Source organism: Gorilla gorilla, chromosome 15, assembly GCF_029281585.2.
Source record: "Gorilla gorilla gorilla isolate KB3781 chromosome 15, NHGRI_mGorGor1-v2.1_pri, whole genome shotgun sequence".
Lineage (NCBI taxonomy): Eukaryota > Metazoa > Chordata > Mammalia > Primates > Hominidae > Gorilla > Gorilla gorilla.
Genome location: NC_073239.2, coordinates 96329288 through 96348020, shown reverse-complemented (window position 1 = coordinate 96348020; position 18733 = coordinate 96329288). Strand labels below are relative to the sequence as shown.

Sequence of the window (18733 nt, the reverse complement as noted above, 5' to 3'; positions counted from 1 at the left end):
GCTCTCTAGGAGTAGATGCTGGGTCCTCTGGCTCAAAGTTAATGATGCCCGTGACAGAGAAGAAATGCAGAATACTGGTAAGAGGACTGAAATGGCAAAGATTACACCATAATAAATACCAATAAAGATGAAGAAGACATCTCTATAAACTGATTTCAGATGAAAGAGGCCTAACAGGTATAGAAAAAACAGCTCTGGAACAACTTGTGTTTGGAAGTCTCTCAATTGTTTTGATTTCTGTAAAACTTCACCATCTAGGTTATCCCCTACCCTCTAGCCTTTCCTTTTTAGTTCTATTCCTTTCCTCCTTTATCTTGTATATGTATATATTTAATATACATTATATATATATTTGTATAAATATATAAAATTATATTTGTATAAATATATAAAAAATATATATTTAAATATATAAAAATATGTATATATTTCCCAAGTTCCTATTCATCTCCCTTGAGACATTAGCACTCCTTAAACCTTCCACTGTCACTGCCAAGCTGTGAATTCTCTAGGCCCCCACCTCTAGCCCTTATCTCTCCTCTGAGTTCATCATGTATTTCCAATTGGAAATTTCAATAGCCTGGCTCTTGGATGCCTTATGTTTTGCATCACTAAAGTCAAACTCTTATCTGTTTTACTTATCTGTCCCCTGTTTTGTTTTTGGTAATGAAATCACAACCTTCCCAATCTAGACATTTCTCAGTTCTCTCCTTTTTAATCCAACCAGCTGACAACACCTGCCGATTCAATCTCTGAACTGTTCTTTGGTTTTATCCTCATTACCTTCCTATATGCATCATCATAGAATAAGTCTTTAAAAACGTTTCTCTAGAAACACTTACTCAAGACCCTGCTGTTTTCCTTGAACCCACTGAACAACATTCTTTTAACAGAGCCAAAATAATCTCCCTAAAAATTAAGTGCTGGGCATTTCATCTTCTTCTAAAAAAATCTTTAAATGTCTTCCTTTTGCTTTCAGAAACAATCGATCATCGGTATAAAACTCAGATCTTCTACACTATGTCCCTAAAGTACCTGGGAAGAAAACCAAAGAAAACACAAGAACATGGCTATCATTAATGGAACATCCGCTATGTACCAGATAATTCATTGGGCATTTTTCCATAGGTTATAAATATTCACAGAGCTACAAATTGGCATTATTGCCATCTGCATTTTACGGAGCAGTCAAATAGTTCATCCAAGGCTACAGAACTAGTTGGAGGCAGAACTAGACCTTGAATCAGAGACCAACTGCCCCTAAATCATATGTTCTTTGTGCTAATCCATATTACCTGCCTCTTTTCTTATGCCATTCATTCTGGTCCAATTGAATTCATGAATTTGAGAACACATCCTGTATTTCCTTTGATACAACACTCATGCTGGTATCGTCATCAGGTATGCTCTTTCTTCAGATTCCACTAGTCAAAATCTGTCCCATCCCATCTATGTACATTAAAAAAAAAATCTCAGCAACCAGCAGTATTTTTACCTTCTTTGGTATATAGCTGATTCTGTTTTTAAAAAGATTCGTACATATGATTTTCATTCCCCCCTACCCCCCAGCTAGATGTTAACTTTCTTCACATCTCTAATAATCCCAAGTAAATTGCTGTTTCATAAGTATGAATTGAGTTAAAATTATTGCCACTATGCTTTCTATTCTAAAACTTTCATTAGGGGTGTAATAGTAATTAAGGATCAGAATTGCATTTGAACCCATTCAGCTGTTTATTAGTAGTGCTATCTTGGGAAAATGCTTTAGCTTCTTCAAACTTTAGTTGCCCCAATTATAAAATGAGGATATTAATAGTGACTACCTCACTGAGTGGTCGTGAGCTCATTATAAGACAGTGTAAACAAAGTTCTTGCACAGTGTCTGGTACCTGGTATTTTGTCAATCAATATTAGCGGAAAGTGATAGTAATGGTATCAATGTAAGATGGTCTCTGAAACACATGCTCCCGAGTAAATGTAGGAAGTAATAATCTATGTCATTAAATTACCTGCCATTTTACAGAAATGGAGGAGGAAAAATAAACTGAATTATAAGAGGTTAACTAAGGACTCAAAAATAGAATATGAGCCTTAATGACAACTCATTTCCTGTCATCCTGAGTATGAATTGATTTCAGGATGAAGGTTAGCTTGGTCGGATCAACAGGGCCTATCTAAATGTCTTTAAGTGATTCTAGGCTCCAGAGGTGTCATCGCAGGCCAGGAAATGACAGGTCTGGCTGTCGGTACTATCTGTGAGGCTAATGTAGCTATACAGTTCCCTCTGACGTCTGTCCCTGAAACACTAACAAGTTGCAACAGCAGCAGTGATAGCACCAGGATCTAAGAAACTGATTCTGTGGAGTGGGTGGCTAATGAATTCCCCCATCAATACACTGAGCTCCTATGTCTTCTGAATACAGCTAGGGATCTAAAATCCATCATCTATAGCTTCAGGGAGTCAATGAGTTATTTCTTGCCCTGTTGCACTGAACAATACCCCAGGAGTAATGACAAGTAGCAGCGTAAGCGGTGGGTCAATGAGATAATTCATCCAACTGATGGTGTTAAGGGAGGCTTGGCATTAAGTCCTGTGAGCCCCAGCACTCACATGATGGCACTTAGAGTTTGCATTGCTTGTTGCATTTTAGATTCATATATCTAAAAAGCTTCTGCTATTCAGAACTTATTCAGCTAGCTTGATAACTGCAATAACCCAGTATATATGCCACCCAGCTGTCTTTAAATCAGTAACATCCCAGCTCCTTAGAATTTTATATTGCTTCATTTCAAATTTCAGAGGCCTGATTAAAGTTTATTCATTGCTTAGGAAAATAAAATATAACAAGTTTTTGAGTTAAAATGAGTTAGTTGAAGAAAAATCTTTGAGTACCAATAATATCAAAATCTATCCATGATTGAAAGCTCACTATATGCCAGGAGTTGTGCAAGAGTTGTATATACATCACCTCATAATGAGTAGAAAACCTAATTTCTTGTTTTTGTAATTGTTGTGGCCTCTCAAGCCTGTTTATGCTATGCAAGCCAAGGTTGGTCACAGTACCCTCAACACACAGCACTTTTCCTGACACATAATAAAAACTCAATTTATATATATATAAAATGAATGATGCTCAGGAGCTAAATTCTCTTCATCTTAGTTTTTCAAAATTCTTATTTGTATGCATTGAGGATTCTGAAACATAACTGTCATTAACTAACAGTCTAAGGGCTCTTGTATGAACCATAAATGAGAAAGATATAGCCATTTGGCCTTTCCTTCTCATAATTTCCTATCAGCCATAACCTATTTTCCACACACTTTGTCAACTTGATTTTTATGATTGCATTATTGTACATTTCATTTGCATAGTAAATTTATAATTCACTTTTCCTTCATATTTTGGGGAATCCAAATCTATGAAGTATTTCTGTTTGTATTTCTGGTTTTAGGTTTCCAGTGTACTTGGTGGCAAGACCTACTTAGCTCCCTACAGTCTGGCTGTACCTCCATTAGGACTTTGGTTCTGGCAACATTTTTTGGGGGCTCTATCCCCGAGTATACGACCAAGCCCTTTGTGACTTTATCTGGTACCCAAGGAGAGTCTAAAACCGTTTTGATACTAGGCCTCTCTAGAAAGGTTTTGCTTTCCTACTGCTACTACTTCTATTGGTGGTGGTGATGGTCATGGCTATTGTCATCTTCTTCTTGCTCTTTTACTTTCCTTATTCTCCTCCTTCTTCCTCCTCCTCTTTCCCTCTCTTCCTTCTTCTCTTCTTTCCCTGTTTTCATGCGAAGTGGCATATTCCCATTTCCCATGGTCAATAAAATTAAAGAATAAACTTCAGGGCAAGGCAGGCGACAATTTCACTGCTGAGTCTAGAGCCCTTTGGAAGCTTATACTAAAGAGAATAGAAGCGCAATGCATTATCATCTTGTAACAGGGATAGAGACACAACGCTATATAATGAGACACCAAGGAGGCTATAGGGTCACTTATCCTATTGACCTAACCAAGGTCATGACCTAAATTCCCTCAGAGGTAACTGCTTCTTCACTTTATGCTAAAGAGATGCTCCAAAAGTCTTCATTGTGAATCTGGTTAATTCATAAAATTGACATTTGATCAGATGAAACAGAAATTAAAAAATTTTGCCTAAAAAGTCCAAGCAGACTTATACAAACAATTAAACTAAAACTTTCCTTCTATATATGTTTCTCTAATGCAGTCATCACCTCTACAGCACCCATTTTATTAGGAAAACCACCATTCTCCATTAGTGCAGTGTTTTGCTGATAATGAACAGCTTCTAAACATTTTATTTCACTTGATCTTTGAGAAAACCCTGCAACATAATATTTTATGCCCATTTATAAGAAGAGGAAGCTGAAGCTCCAAGTAGTAGAATGACTTGCTGAAAGTCACATAGCTCACTGACAGAAATGGATTGAGAAATGGAACTCAAATCCAACTTTTTTTTGGTTTCAAATTAAGCACATCTTTCTAATATGGCTTGCTGCCTCTCAAAACCATGTGTGGAATCAAAGTAAACAGATTTAGATAGAAATATCATGGGAATAATAGAGATCTGAGAAAACACACACCAGCTCCCCTGCAGAGAGCTGCCTCTGGTCCAGGTTACATAAGCAGTCACCTCATCCAATCATCACTTCTACTCCCTTCTCCCACCTTCTTCTCTGACTCTGCTGGGATAGCATGGCTAAGCTGAAAGCTGGAGAGACAATGCCCAGCAGGTCCTCTCCGTATAGGTGGCTAATGATCTGGAAAAACTCCTAAGCTCAGAAAACCCAAAGAGGTCTTTTTCACTAAGAGCAAATAGCGATGGAAGGAAATACCGAGTCAACCTGCAGTGCACAGCACTCCATGGGAAACGAAATTGCATCTGTTGGATACCTCTGTTGTTTTCTTGTTCGTTCCTTTTTTATTTGCATTACCAGTCTCAAAAACACCAACATTCTTCTGTACTCCACTGGAAAGTTCCCCAAATACAGTTCTTGACTTAAATCCAATTCTGTCACTGGCCAAACCCAGAGATGAATCTAAGCTAACAGCCACCTAACCTTACTAAGGACTATCCCAGCAGATGCTGATGGTTTACTGTAAATATCCCACATAGAGACAGCCCAAATGAAGCATCCAGGCTGGCAATTTATAAATGCAATAGATGGGAGGAACAGACCATTCATCACCATTCAGCTTTACTTCCATTTATTCTACAGGACTCTCGTTGGGTGCTATAAATTATGTAAAAACAATAATATACAAGTGAAACTTAATAAATATCCAATTTCCCCAAATATGACACTGATAGAATATTATCAATCTGTTTTCAAAGTTCCAGTTTTTGGAAGGAGAACACTTTGCCACCGTGAAATGGGGGTCAGTCTGGACAGCAGTTCTTTGTCTGCCCCTCATCCTCGTGTATGTAACAATCTACATTTCAAGTCAGGAAGGAAATAGTTGGGGAAGGTTATAGATTCTTGTCAAACAAAACAGATATCTTAACACATAAATTTTCACTGTTTCTGAAAGGCTCATAATTAAAAAATGAATCCAAGAGGATTTACTGTAAATTACATACAGGGAGAAAGAAATTAATAGGATGTCTTTTTTACACTCAGCATTAACTACATAAAGGGAAGCTAATTATTGCCCAGTTCTCCCTGACCTTCTATTTTGTAGATGGTGAAAGAGGTTGACAAGAGTTTCATGATAGTAATAACAAGCACTTCATGCTAATCTCTTCTCTAGTCCTATTCAGTTTTTTTGCCCTGTTGTATAAATGAATGTGAGTGTAACATGACACCGCTCCATAAAGCCTAGATGTGGGGTCAATAGGCAGATGTCACTCGCAAGCGATAGCAGCTTTTCTCCAAAATTGAGCTTTAATTCCTCAACAATCGATTTCAATGGAAGGAAACTAACATTTGAAATAGATTTTAAAAAGTTCCTCTACCCTAAGACACCCTCGCTTTACAGAATCTCATTTCATGCACATATACTTCAACAAAGATCTCTTTGCCTTTTTCAAACATGCTTAATTCAAAATTTTATTAATATAACAGTTTATAATTCATTCAGAAAACATTGCATCATGGAATGTGAACCAAAAACAAAGAAATGTTAGTTAATTTGAAGCAAGCAATTTCTAAATCATTTTTATCTCCTGGCCCTCTCTGATTTTTTAAAATGACCAAAGGCCTGTGTTGTTCAACACTTTTTGTCAAAACCTATTTAACTTTTATAAGGCCCAGATGAGTGGGAAGACTTTAGGTTTAAAAGAAAGTAGCAAGAGAAATAAGAGCCTCTGCTCCCTTGGCCAGAATGAAAGACAATCTGAGCAAATCATGAAATAGAAAAAATGTGCTCTTCAGCCACAAAAAAGAATGAAATCATGTTCTTTGCAGGGACATGGATGGAGCTGGAGGCCATCATCTTTAGCAAAGTAACACAGGAACAGAAAACCAAATACTGCATGTTCTCCCTTATAAGTGGAAGCTAAGTGATAAGAACACATGGACACATAGAGGAGAACAACACACACTGGGGCCTTTGGGAGGGTGGAGGGTGAGAGGAGGGAGAGGATCAAGAAAAATAACTAATGGATACTAAGCTTAATACCTGGGCGATGAAATAAAATCTGTACAACAAACCCCCATGACACGAGCTTACCTATGTAACAAGCCTACAAACCTGCACTTGTACCCCTGAACTTAAAATACATACATAAAAGAAGAAAAGTGCTCATAGCACTCAACCGTCTTGGTGACCCTTTCTTCATTTGCCCCAATTACTCAATATAGGACACAAATGCCTTCATTTTGCCCAAGTTTTCCCACTCATTTCTACCATCCCACACAACATTGCACATCCCCAAACTAGCCATGGCCACTTTTCTTCCTTTCTGTCCAACTCTCCTATCAAAACTTAAATTCTGTCACAGGAGCTGACTTTAGGCTGGTATGAGAAGGATGGCAATAAGATTGACTACTTCAGATGAATTAATAAATCATTCCAGGACTTGCAGTGCAACATGAGCTTAAGATACTGCTTTTCTAAAGAAATTTTAATACATAGGGATTTCAGGATAACAAAGGAAAAGAAATGGGAAAATTGGAGCACGTGTGGAGGAATACTGTGGAGCTTAAAGCAGATGTGATGAATGTGTAGTGCACGTTCACAAAACCTCACATCTGCACATGTGGCAGACATGACTAATGAAAGCTAGATCTCCTACCTGTGGATTTGCCTGCTGTTCTCATAAATCTTCCTGGTGTAAAGCTTGAAGAGAGAGAGTGAGGCACTGAGAATTTTCAGGCAAGATGAAGCCTATTTGCCACTCCTGCCCTGGGGCTATTCTAGAGTGGGTGCTTACCCCAGGGTCAGGCTCTCTAGTGTTCTTGGAAGAGCATTTTCTCTTCCTTCAAATAAGTCCACTTGGGGGTAAAAAGGAAATATTCCAACGACAATGTTGATGTTGCTCAAAACACTTCAGGAATTTCTAGGAATTGTCTTCTTTGAAAGTTAAAAAAATACAAACTTTCTTTGTCTCTTCTCCTTCTCCCCAACACACACACACACACACACACACACACACACACTCTCTCTCTCTCTTTCTCTCTCTCTCTTTCTCTCTCTCTCTCTCACACACACACACTCTCTCTTTCTCTCTCTCTCTCTCTCACACACACACACACACATATACACCGCTGGCTAATTTTGGAGTTTGTACTTTGTTTTTGACCAACTTTACTAGCCTGATCACCACTCAGAAGTAGCACCAAAGTACTTTAGGTTTTTATTGTTGTTGTTATTTTATAACGAACACTCATATTCAAAGAATGAAGCTTTGCACCCATGTAATCCCTTGTTGAAGCACATCGGTAGGCAGAGCCCTGTCCTCTTCCCTTATCCCTGGAATATATTCCGCTGCTGTGCTCTGAATGTGTCTCCCAAAATTCCATGTGCTGGAAACTTGATCACCGATGCCACAGTGTTGGGAGGTATGACCTTTGGAAAGCGCTTAGGTCATGAGGGCTCTGCCTAATGCTATCCTAAAAAGGGCTTGCAAGAGTGGGTTCACTCTTTCTGCCCTTCTGCCATGTGAAAACATGGGGTTCCTCCCCTTCTGAGGATGCAGTGCTCGCCTTAGAGGTGAAGACTGGGCCCTCACAAGACACCAGACCTGCCAGTACCTTGATCTTAGACTTCCCAGCCTCCAGAACTGTGAGAAATTAATTTATGTTCCTTATAAATTATCACATCTCAAGTATTCTGTTATAGCAGTAAAAAAAACTGAGTAAACCACCTGCTTTCATCTCCCCCTTGTGTCTTCTATCACTTTTTCTTTTTCGCAGGAGGTTTCTCTTCTAGGCAAACTGTAAGGTGAAATAGCATCTTCTGCCTTATGCTCAATCCCTTCCACTTTCATTAATGGCCCCAAAGCTCTTTCTCTCTTCAGTAATTTTCTTTAGTACAAGAAAACAAACCATTCAACAAACAGAACCGACTTTTACAGATTGTAAAAGTTATAAAAGTATCTTAATAAGTATTTATGGCTTTGTTTCCCTGATGTATCTACTTAAATGTCCAAAACAAAAAGCTGGTTTCATAATTAAGCCATTCAGTCTTCTACTTAGATTTCTTTACTTTCAAGTATGATAAGAAACCTGCCTTCTTCAGAGTAGACAAAAAGATAATCTGCAAGGAAATAAAATATGGCTTCAAATGACTAGACCCATGAAGGGGCCTGGTGCTCGAGAGGGCCATGAACATGTCAGGGTCACTCTAGAATCACACAGATTCCCCACAGCATAGGATCCCTTTTTCCTTTTTCCTGAAAGGGTCAGGTGACATCATTTCCTAATCTAAGATTTGGAGGAAAATCTACTGGGCTTTCACAGAACGTTTAAGCAATCGGCTGTATCACCCAAGTGTCTACAGTATCCCAGGGGGCTCTTCACATTTTGATATAAAATGTCTGGTAATTTTGCTCATACAAAGAAAATAATATTATACTATGTCAAATCTAATGGGTATGCTTATACAGAATACACACACTAATAAATACACTCAATGGATGTTACTGGAATCTCAAAGTATGTTTAGAGCATTCACTTTTCAAAGACCCCAAAGAAATGACAGAACTTTATAATGGCATTTTGGAATATACTGGAATGTTCTGGTTCTTCCTAGAAGTTACCAAAACCTGCATGACAATTTTATTAAAACACTGCTAATTTCAAGTAAACCATCAGAAAATAGGAAAACCTCTCTCTTAAAAGTGGAGATGTTCTACAAAACATGAATGAGCAGGAATGGATTAAACAATAGTACACTATTTGACTCAAAAAGATGCTCATGTCTGTGCCAAATCATATTTTTCTTAGGCAGTCACAATGAACAAAAAAAGAAGATAAATCACTGTGGAAATGCAAGTGAGCTGGTAATAATAGCCTAGTTATAGCCGCCATGAAATAGTCATTAAGTTATATGTAGCATAAATCTCACAGAGTTTTGTAAATTATGGTGGTTCTTAGAGGCCAAATAAAGATAAAGTGTAGTAAGTATGGCTGCCTTTCTTTTTGCTCCTTGGCATAGCTTTTTAAAATGTGTTAGCTCAGGCTCATAGCACCATATGGTTCCTGAAGCATCTGAGAAAAAATTGAAAAGTTCACAACTCTATTCAAGACTCCTCCACCACATTTTGAAGGTGATCATCTCTAACCAGTTCTTCCTTAAGCTCCTAAGCAGAGTCTTGCCCTGATCTGGCTTATACTGGGTCTAGACCGACTTCCAGCTCAAGCCTAGGACTTTAAGCTGCTCTCATTTCCAAGGCATGCTGGAAGAGCAAGCGTCAGACATGCGCACTGCTGTGGGAGCTGGGCTTGTCATGCATGATTCCGGCCAGCCATCTCCAACTCCAGAGACCAGCAATGAAATTGTATCCTCTGCTTCTCTCTATACACCTGCACATTAGCAAAACTCTGATTCAGAGATTCCTAATCAATGTTCCTTTTCCTCCTTTTTGGAGGTTGGTAGTAATCCCCAGTTGATCTTTTTTCTTAACTGCCTTTTCCTCCTGCTATTTAAACTAAATTCTTATTGCTCCAAATTAAATCCATTCTTTCTAGCCTTGTCATTGCTAACTAATGAGAACAATTCCTCTCTTTGCTCTTGGAGACTGCACTTTGGGTACTTATGGATGAGAATCACATCTCTCTTTAGCCTACTTTCTTAACTGCAGACTGCACAGGTGATAAAATGGGTTAATTGTTGCTGTAAAAATATTTTCCATCCTTATAACAAAAGAATTTTTTCTTCTAAATCATTTTTAATTTCTTAGCCTTTGCTGTGTTCTTATGATCTACAGGGATTAAGGGTGCAGTGCTATTAAGCGCATATGTACAAGACCAAAAGCAAAATGTTGAGTATGCAATACACATGATTTACTCAACTCTTGATCACTGTTCTGTTTCCCTTTTGCCCCGCCCACTCTGGCACTCTGGTCTCAGTTTTTATCACATATTTATTACATCTCTACAGTGATGCTTGAAGCCTAGGACAGGGGTCACTAAATTATGGCCTGCAGCTTGTTTTTATAGATGCATTTTTATTGGAATACAGTCTCATGCATTTCAAAAAGTGTATTGTCTGTGGCTGCTTTCACATTACAAAGGCAGAACTGAGTAGCTCTGAGAGAGACTATCTGACCTGCAAAGTCCAAAATATTTACTATACGTCTCTTTACAGAAGGTTTGCCAAATCCCAGCCTAGGAGATTGTTAACATTCCACTTGGCTTTGCTGCTTGCACCAGGTAAGATCCACACCAGGTAAATCTCTTAAATATACCCTAGAAGTCTGCTAAATGTTCTGCCACAGGCCAAGCCACACAGTTGGGAAGGGAGCCTGCAAAGAATGAATTTCTTTTTCCTCCCTATATACATGGGGAAGAAGGAAGAGTTTTTAAGTTTTTTTCCCCCAGGAACCCTGTAAATATGATGGTTCACATCTGAAAACAATTTTTATAAGCATGTGCACCTTTGCCATATTGATCTAGAATGTTCTGCTGCGTCTACCTGAATCACTAACTCAGACCACCAGTAACATAAGAAAATCCAGGCCAAGGCCCGGTACTCACTATGTGAAGCTGGAGGAAGTCACCAAGTCCTGGAGCACTGTCGATGCGGACCAAGATGCCATCCTTCACAGTGGTGCTGAAGCCCACGGCAAGGCGGTCAGACCGCGTGCTGGGCCTGTCATTGGCTGGCCAGGTGTAGAGGATAAGCCCACCGCTTTTCCCAAAGATGTACGTAGCGCCAGCTGCAAAAGCAAGGAGAGAGGGAGACATCAAGGCACTATATTGCATACAGCCAGCTGTAGCACACTGTTGAGACCCTACACAGAACAGCTGCAGAGAGGAAATGTCCCCCAAGGGACAGTATTTGGTTCCTGAGAGGAACGGCTCCCAAAGCTTCTGATGGCAGCTATCACCCCAAATTAAAGATGCAGGCAGAATGAATGCATAACAAAGCAGATGTTAGTAAGAGTCGTTCTTAACATCTTAAGTTCCCGCTGCATAACGGTGGAGGGTAAATAACATCCTAAGTCTGGGAGCCTGGGTACATTGCAATAAACAACTTTCTGGTCTTCCTCAACAGTAGGCTTAATTTTGCATCTTGGCCAGGACAGGCACAAGGCAGAAAACTAGTCCCCTATCTCTTATCTATCAGCATAATCTGGTCAGTGGAGCCAGGAGCCTTACAAAACTGAAGGTAACAGAGCAGTCCAAAAGCATCATGTCTCTCCTGCTTGTACCTTCTCCCACTCCCACAGGAAAGAAAGTAGTGGCCCAAGAAAACCAAGTTATGTGACTAAATGCATTTGCCTATTTCACTATTGTGTTGCTATAAACATGGTAACAAAAATGATTTCTAGGAGTTTTTTTTTTTCTTTCTTTCTTTCTGAGATGGAGTCTCTCTCTGTCGCCCAGGCTGGAGTGCAGTGGCGCAACCTCGGCTCACTGCACCCTTTGCCTCCGGGGTTCAAGCAATTCTCCTGCCTTAGCTTCCCGAGTAGCTGGGACTACAGGCACGTGCCACCACGCCCGGCTAATTTTTTGTATTTTTAGTAGAGACGGAGTTTCACCATGTTAGCCAGAATGGTCTCAATCTCCTGACCTTGTGATCCGACTGCCTTGGCCTCCCAAAGTGCTGAGATTACAGGCGTGAGCCACCGTACCTGGCCTCCAGGAGTCCTTTAAAAATGGACCTTTTTTTTGTTCCCTAGTGGTGGTATTTATCTGGCATTAAATACATTTTCTTTTCCTTTTTCAAACTAAATCTTAGGAAGAAGATACAAGAAACAGAAAAAACATCACAGGATAATGAGATTTGAACATGACAAGTGGTAGTTGTCAATTATGATTAGTGGGTTTATCAGCATGTTTACTCTTTACTTGTGTTTTTACTATTATCCATATGAACTCAGGAGTTACTAAGAATATATTAATTTAGAACTACTTACAAAGCAAATGGGAATAAAAATAAAGAAAATATTTGTAATTCAGAAATTATAAAAAGTACATTTCAAGAAACACATTTTTAATTTCAGTTGGAGAAAATCATTTAGATTTGGTGACCAGAAAGGCTATGCCATTTGTTGCCTCTGTGGTTTTAGGCAAGTGGTGTTACCCATAGCGAATACTTCCACGGGTTACTCATCTCAAAATTCAGAGCACATTTGGTAACAGATTTTCTTGTGTATTTCTCAGTGACCATGTTCCAACCCTTAAAACTCTTTTAAAGCAGCATTATACAACCATTCAGATACCTTTTACACTTACTAAAAATCTCAAGCACTGGTCCGCATGTATTTCCAGAGCTAGTTTACAGAGAATATTAGGTAGAATTATGTTGACCAAAGAAGAAGTGAGTTATTCATCTTGTTGAGAAATAATAAAGTTAACTCTTGTGAGACTAGAATTAAGAATATGTGTCATATGTCATCCTTCCTAAAGCACTAAGACTCATTAAATTCTGAGGCATACAGAATCTAATTTGTCTTCTTTGAAAGGTCACTATTCTAGTTGCTCTAATTTGCTCAATTTGTATATTACATGTAGCATAACATTATTTTCCTTTTATGAATTTCTCGATCCTTAGGGGATGGTGTCTCGAAAGCCCTCTACACTCATCTGGAGGATTTGGAATTGTGGTATGCAAAGTCTATGATTAATTCTATATGCAAAACAATGTTTACTTCCTACCATCCACAAACACCCTCAAAGCTTCTTAAAATTAGAAATGTGGCTATAATGATTTACCCTTGATATCGCTCCATCTGTGAAGAATTTAAATAATTCCTCTGTAGATGGTTACAAATGTCATCACCACTCTCTTTATTCTTTATTTGGAAAACTGAAGGTTACTCAGTGATTAATGTATAGAATCACCAAAAAATGCAAATCAGCCTGTGACATTTCATGGCAATTTATAAAAATCTTTTACTTTTCTATCCTAAATATATAGTGGATTCTGCTACAGAGATAAATTCATACTCTATCAGGAAATAATTTTGTCACTACAAAAATAACAAGTCAAAAAATTGATAGCAGCATATACATGCTGCTTTACAGTTTGCAAAATATTTTCAAATTCATTTGCTGAATCTTTGCAACAATTGTATGGGATATTTTATATCTTAACACTGTTTTACAGATTGGGAAACAGAGACTCAATTATCTGATTTAAATGGTACCACTTTCAAGTCTCCAGCCTGAGCCTTCTACCTCTGAAAGCCTTTTTTCACCACATACCAATGTAATTACACAATAAACTGTATCAATAAACTACACCAATGGGGCAAACAGTTGTCTGTACTTAGTTCTTTTCACATCTTTTTATCAGACTAAAGCAGAATGAAAACAAAGTCACAGCCCCCAAATTTGGCATGTTTTCAAAAGCTTGTCTGGCCATCTCACCATATCAACAACTTTAAGCATTTTACTTGTAGTTTTCATCCACAATCCTAACAGTAATTCTCAGTGCTCCAATACAAAGGAGAAGAATATTTTAATACATAAATATATAATTTCTTATATATGGTTAGAAAGTCACAGTGGCTTTAATCTTTAAATAAACAAAAATCAAAACTTCACTATGACAATATTTGATAGGATAGACTAAAAATTTGATTTAAAATTATTTGTATTGGTTTTGTTATTCTGAATTTATGATGTCACTATGTTAGATGATTCTAACTTTATAGGTGAAGAAAGCATAAAAGATACAAAGTACCTGGCATATGATTACTTTGCTATGAAGAAAAAAATATGAAAATATCTATTCTTGGTAAAGTATTTGCTGGTAAGAGTGAATAAAGGCCCTGAATGCTCCCATAGTCCAATACTGTGGGACATTAGAGGAAGGTGATTAACAATTATAACTTTCTACTCTGATGTTGTTATTGTTTTTTCTCTTTACATTTCGTGCTTTGCCATCTTGCATGGTTTTTAAAGGTAAATACATACTTCGTGTTAATTTTAATATAAAATGCCTAGAGTGCTACAGGAAACATAGAATTATTTTGTTTTACATATTCAAATAAAAAAGTTAATTGTGTTATTTTAAAATGTGGATTACAAATCAACTTCTTGGGAAAATCCTGGGAACTATAAGAACCTCCTCTTAATTCATCAAAGATTTTCATTTCTGAGGCATGCTATACCACATTACATGCTTTCTCCCCTGAACCTCGTACTTCTGATTGCTGGTTTCTCACCGTGTTCAGTATGCTGATGCAAGATCATACTACTTATGTTTATATTCAGAATCATGTAAATTTCATCCTTGTTGGCAAAAACTGACCAATTCAACTGAAGAAAAAATTGCTATAGTAGCATTTTGGCCATTTAACACTGCAGGATTTGCAAGTTTGCAAGCAGCTGAGGTTGCTTTGCTGAGTTTTAACCAACACAGTATTCCAGGAATGAAATCTCTACACAGTCACCACTAACAAAGATTAAGAGGATACATCTCATCTTCAAATAGTCAACAAGGATGACTCTTTTTTTTTTTTTAACTCACAACCTGCAAATAATGGGCCTGGCTTATTGTTTTCATAATTGGCTAACTACTTACTGTGATGGAGCTGATGGTGATATTGACAGAGTGTTTTGGTATGTGTTCTGTGAGTGTGTGCTTGGGATGGTGATCCAGCAGAAGAAAAGGATCAAACAGTCTTCCATGCGATCATAAAGGAGTCCTGGGTGAAAGTTACGGAACAAGCTAATTAAGTGGGTGACCTATAGTTTCTTCAAGAGAATGAGGAATATAATTTTTTCTCATCCACATATTTCTCCAAGGTTCTTAAATTTTGGGTGCATTTTATTGCTTATTGTATTAGAATATAATTGTTGATGGCAATTTACTTTTTCTTTATTTAGGATCACTTAGGTAATTATTTTATTGTTGTTGTTGTTTTGACTTAGAAACCCCCTGGCCCTGCCTTTATGGCATGGGTTCTATTTCCAGTCCTATAGCCAAATAGCATATTACTTTTTCTGGGAGACTATTAACAGAAATAGAATTCTTGTCTTAAGATTCACTTTAGATATACAAATAATATATACATACACATGTGTATGCACATATACATATACATACACATGTGTATGCACATATACATATACATACACATGTGTATGCACATATACATATACATACACATGTGTATGCACATATACATATACATACACATGTGTATGCACATATACATATACATACACATGTGTATGCACATATACATATACATACACATGTGTATGCACATATACATATACATACACATGTGTATGCACATATACATATACATACACATGTGTATGCACATATACATATACATACACATGTGTATGCACATATACATATACATACACATGTGTATGCACATATACATATACATACACATGTGTATGCACATATACATATACATACACATGTGTATGCACATATACATATACATACACATGTGTATGCACATATACATATACATACACATGTGTATGCACATATACATATACATACACATGTGTATGCACATATACATATACATACACATGTGTATGCACATATACATATACATACATATGTGTATGCACATATACATATACATACATATGTGTATGCACATATACATATACATACATATGTGTATGCACATATACATATACATACATATGTGTATGCACATATACATATACATAAGCATATATATATTTGTCTATGTGTGTGTGCATGCATGTGTGTGAAAAACAAAAAAGGTTTAGTTAAAAAATACAATAGACTAGAATTCATTTATTATTTACCCCATCAAATAATTACAGGTAAAATGGCTTAATAAAAGTACTAAAATACAATAATACAATATTGGTTGTATGTGTGTGTATATATATATGTGAATATAGGTATGTGTGTGTATATATATATAGCTAATTAAGTGAGTGATCTATCATTTCTTTAAGAGAATGAGGAATATAATTTTTTCTCATTCATGTATTTTTATATATATATACATATATGTGTATATATATATGTATACATATATACACATATATATGTATACATATATATATACACATATATGTATATATATATATATCAAACTAGCCTTCCCTCAAATAATTCTATTGATGTTAAAATGGAACAAGTTTTGGAAGCATCTCCCAGGGGAAATCTGAGAGTTAAATTTATTATTTTACTTATTTATTTATTTTCTTTGAGATGGAGTTTTGCTCTTGTCACCCAGGCTGGAGTGCAATGGCATGATCTTGGCTCACTGTAAACTCCGCCTCCTGGGTTCAAGCGATTCTCCTCTCTCAGCCTCCCAAGTAGCTGGGATTACAGGCATGCACCACCACACCTGGCTAATTTTGTATTTTTAGTAGAGACGGGGTTTCACCATGTTGGTCAGGCTGGTCTCGAACTCCTGACCTCAGGTGATCCACCCACCTCAGCCTCCCAAAGTGCTGGGATTACAGGCATGAGCCACCACACCCGGCCTCTGAGAGTTAAATTTAAGGAGAACTGGATAATTTACCTGTGGACAAGTATAACAAGTAGAACAATAAATTAAGTAATAAAATAAGTATAACAATTATGTGCAAAGTACATGATAGATAAACTAGGATGAGAAACAAGATGTCAATCTCCTGATCATTGCCTCAGGACTTAGTATAAAATCTCATAACGGTAAGGTATGTTGGTCTTCCTGTATCATTTCAGGTTTCTTATTCTTTATTTCTTTTTTATTACTCTTTCACAAGCTTATCCACATTCGTGTTTTTTTTACTATAAACTGGTAAATCCTTTTGGAAAATAAAAGGACTATAATTGACATAAAATATATCCTGCCAGTAGATGTAGTTATTGCTATCAAATTAAAACTATCTTTTAAATTCATATCAGTTACCATGTAGCTAATAAAACCAAAAGGGAAAGGCTTGTGGCTTTGGAACTGATAAATATCTCTTCTAGCAAATAGAGACATAAATTTAACTGAAGGATCTCGTAATATCTGATTTTCCAAAGAATACATTTTCTCAATTTCTTTTACTTAGTTTGTTCTATGGTTTTCCTCTGCCGCTCATCTCTCTGGCTGTTTTAGGAGTGAATAATGTTCACTATTTTATAACAGCTGGGCCTTATATTGCCATAGAATTAAATGATTTTCAAATTGCTTTCTTTTGGAGTGCCTCATCTGATGCCTCTTCCCTCAACACTCACTGAAATATTAATGGCAAATATTTTGGTTACTATTTTAATAAAAAAGAAAATTGATGCTCAAGGAGATTAAACAACTTGATCTGTTGCTAAGTAGTGGAGTTGAGAATAGAATCAGATCCTCCCTTTCTTAACTATGCCCTCTTCTCCAAAGCTGTCCCAATGACTAATGGGATAAAGGCTCCCTAAAAACATCCCTAGAGATCAAGAGCTCCAAAAGGAGGGGAGAAAGGTGAATAACAGATGGAAAAACTGCAAACAAGGCCTCTGCATTACAGAGGGAGCCACTAGGGAGTACAGGGTAAATGATACACATTTTAAAAACAGCTCTGCAATTTATTTATTGAATAGATGGAATTTAGTGAATGATCTGTTTTGTCTACTTTGAATTTTTTGAAATAAACACCAGAACTGATGATAAAGCAGCCTTAAATAAAGCAACATTGAATGCACTGAACATTAAGAGAGAAAGTTCATCTATTTTTAAGAACATTCTTTTTCCTTGGCAAAGAAATGAGCAGATTTGCTGCTCAGTAAGCTGAGAAACTGACAACATTGCCTAACAGTTAAGTACATCATGAGAAAAAGCCATTTCTTAGACAATGCTCAGGCAAGGTGAGGGTTCCCTCCCTGTGGGGCAATCTATTTCTCTCTGTTGAAGGAAGAATAATTGAAACTAAATCGCATGAAAGCAGAAAACATCATTACTTTCTAGGATCTACAGAGGCAGCATTTCAGAGCATGTCCCAATATTCCAGAAACAAGGTTTCAACTCAAAGACTTATAAGCAGAACAAACACCAGTTTAGTTTAGCATTAAATCTGTTTGATAACATGGGAACTCAAATTGGTGTGCAGAGTGAGACCCTTTTTCTACCCGACGCCAAAGTCTCCAAAGGAGCTGATGAGAGAACAATATAAAACAAATAA

The 18733-nt window shown here is 37.2% G+C and overlaps 1 protein-coding gene across 41 annotated transcripts in view; it reads right to left on the bottom strand.

Annotated features, from left to right (window-relative positions):
- The window catches only part of NRXN3 (neurexin 3), a 1705132-nt gene that overhangs the window by 393424 nt on the left and 1292975 nt on the right, over window positions 1-18733 (bottom strand). For all 41 annotated transcript variants that reach the window (XR_010130801.1, XR_010130802.1, XR_010130803.1 and 38 more), the window contains one exon: window positions 11165-11346. Coding sequence is in view for 38 of the 41 variants with exons in the window: in XM_055361100.2 (XP_055217075.1) it covers window positions 11165-11346 (182 nt within the window). In the remaining 3 variants the exon portion in view is untranslated. The remainder of the gene's footprint in view (window positions 1-11164; window positions 11347-18733) is intronic.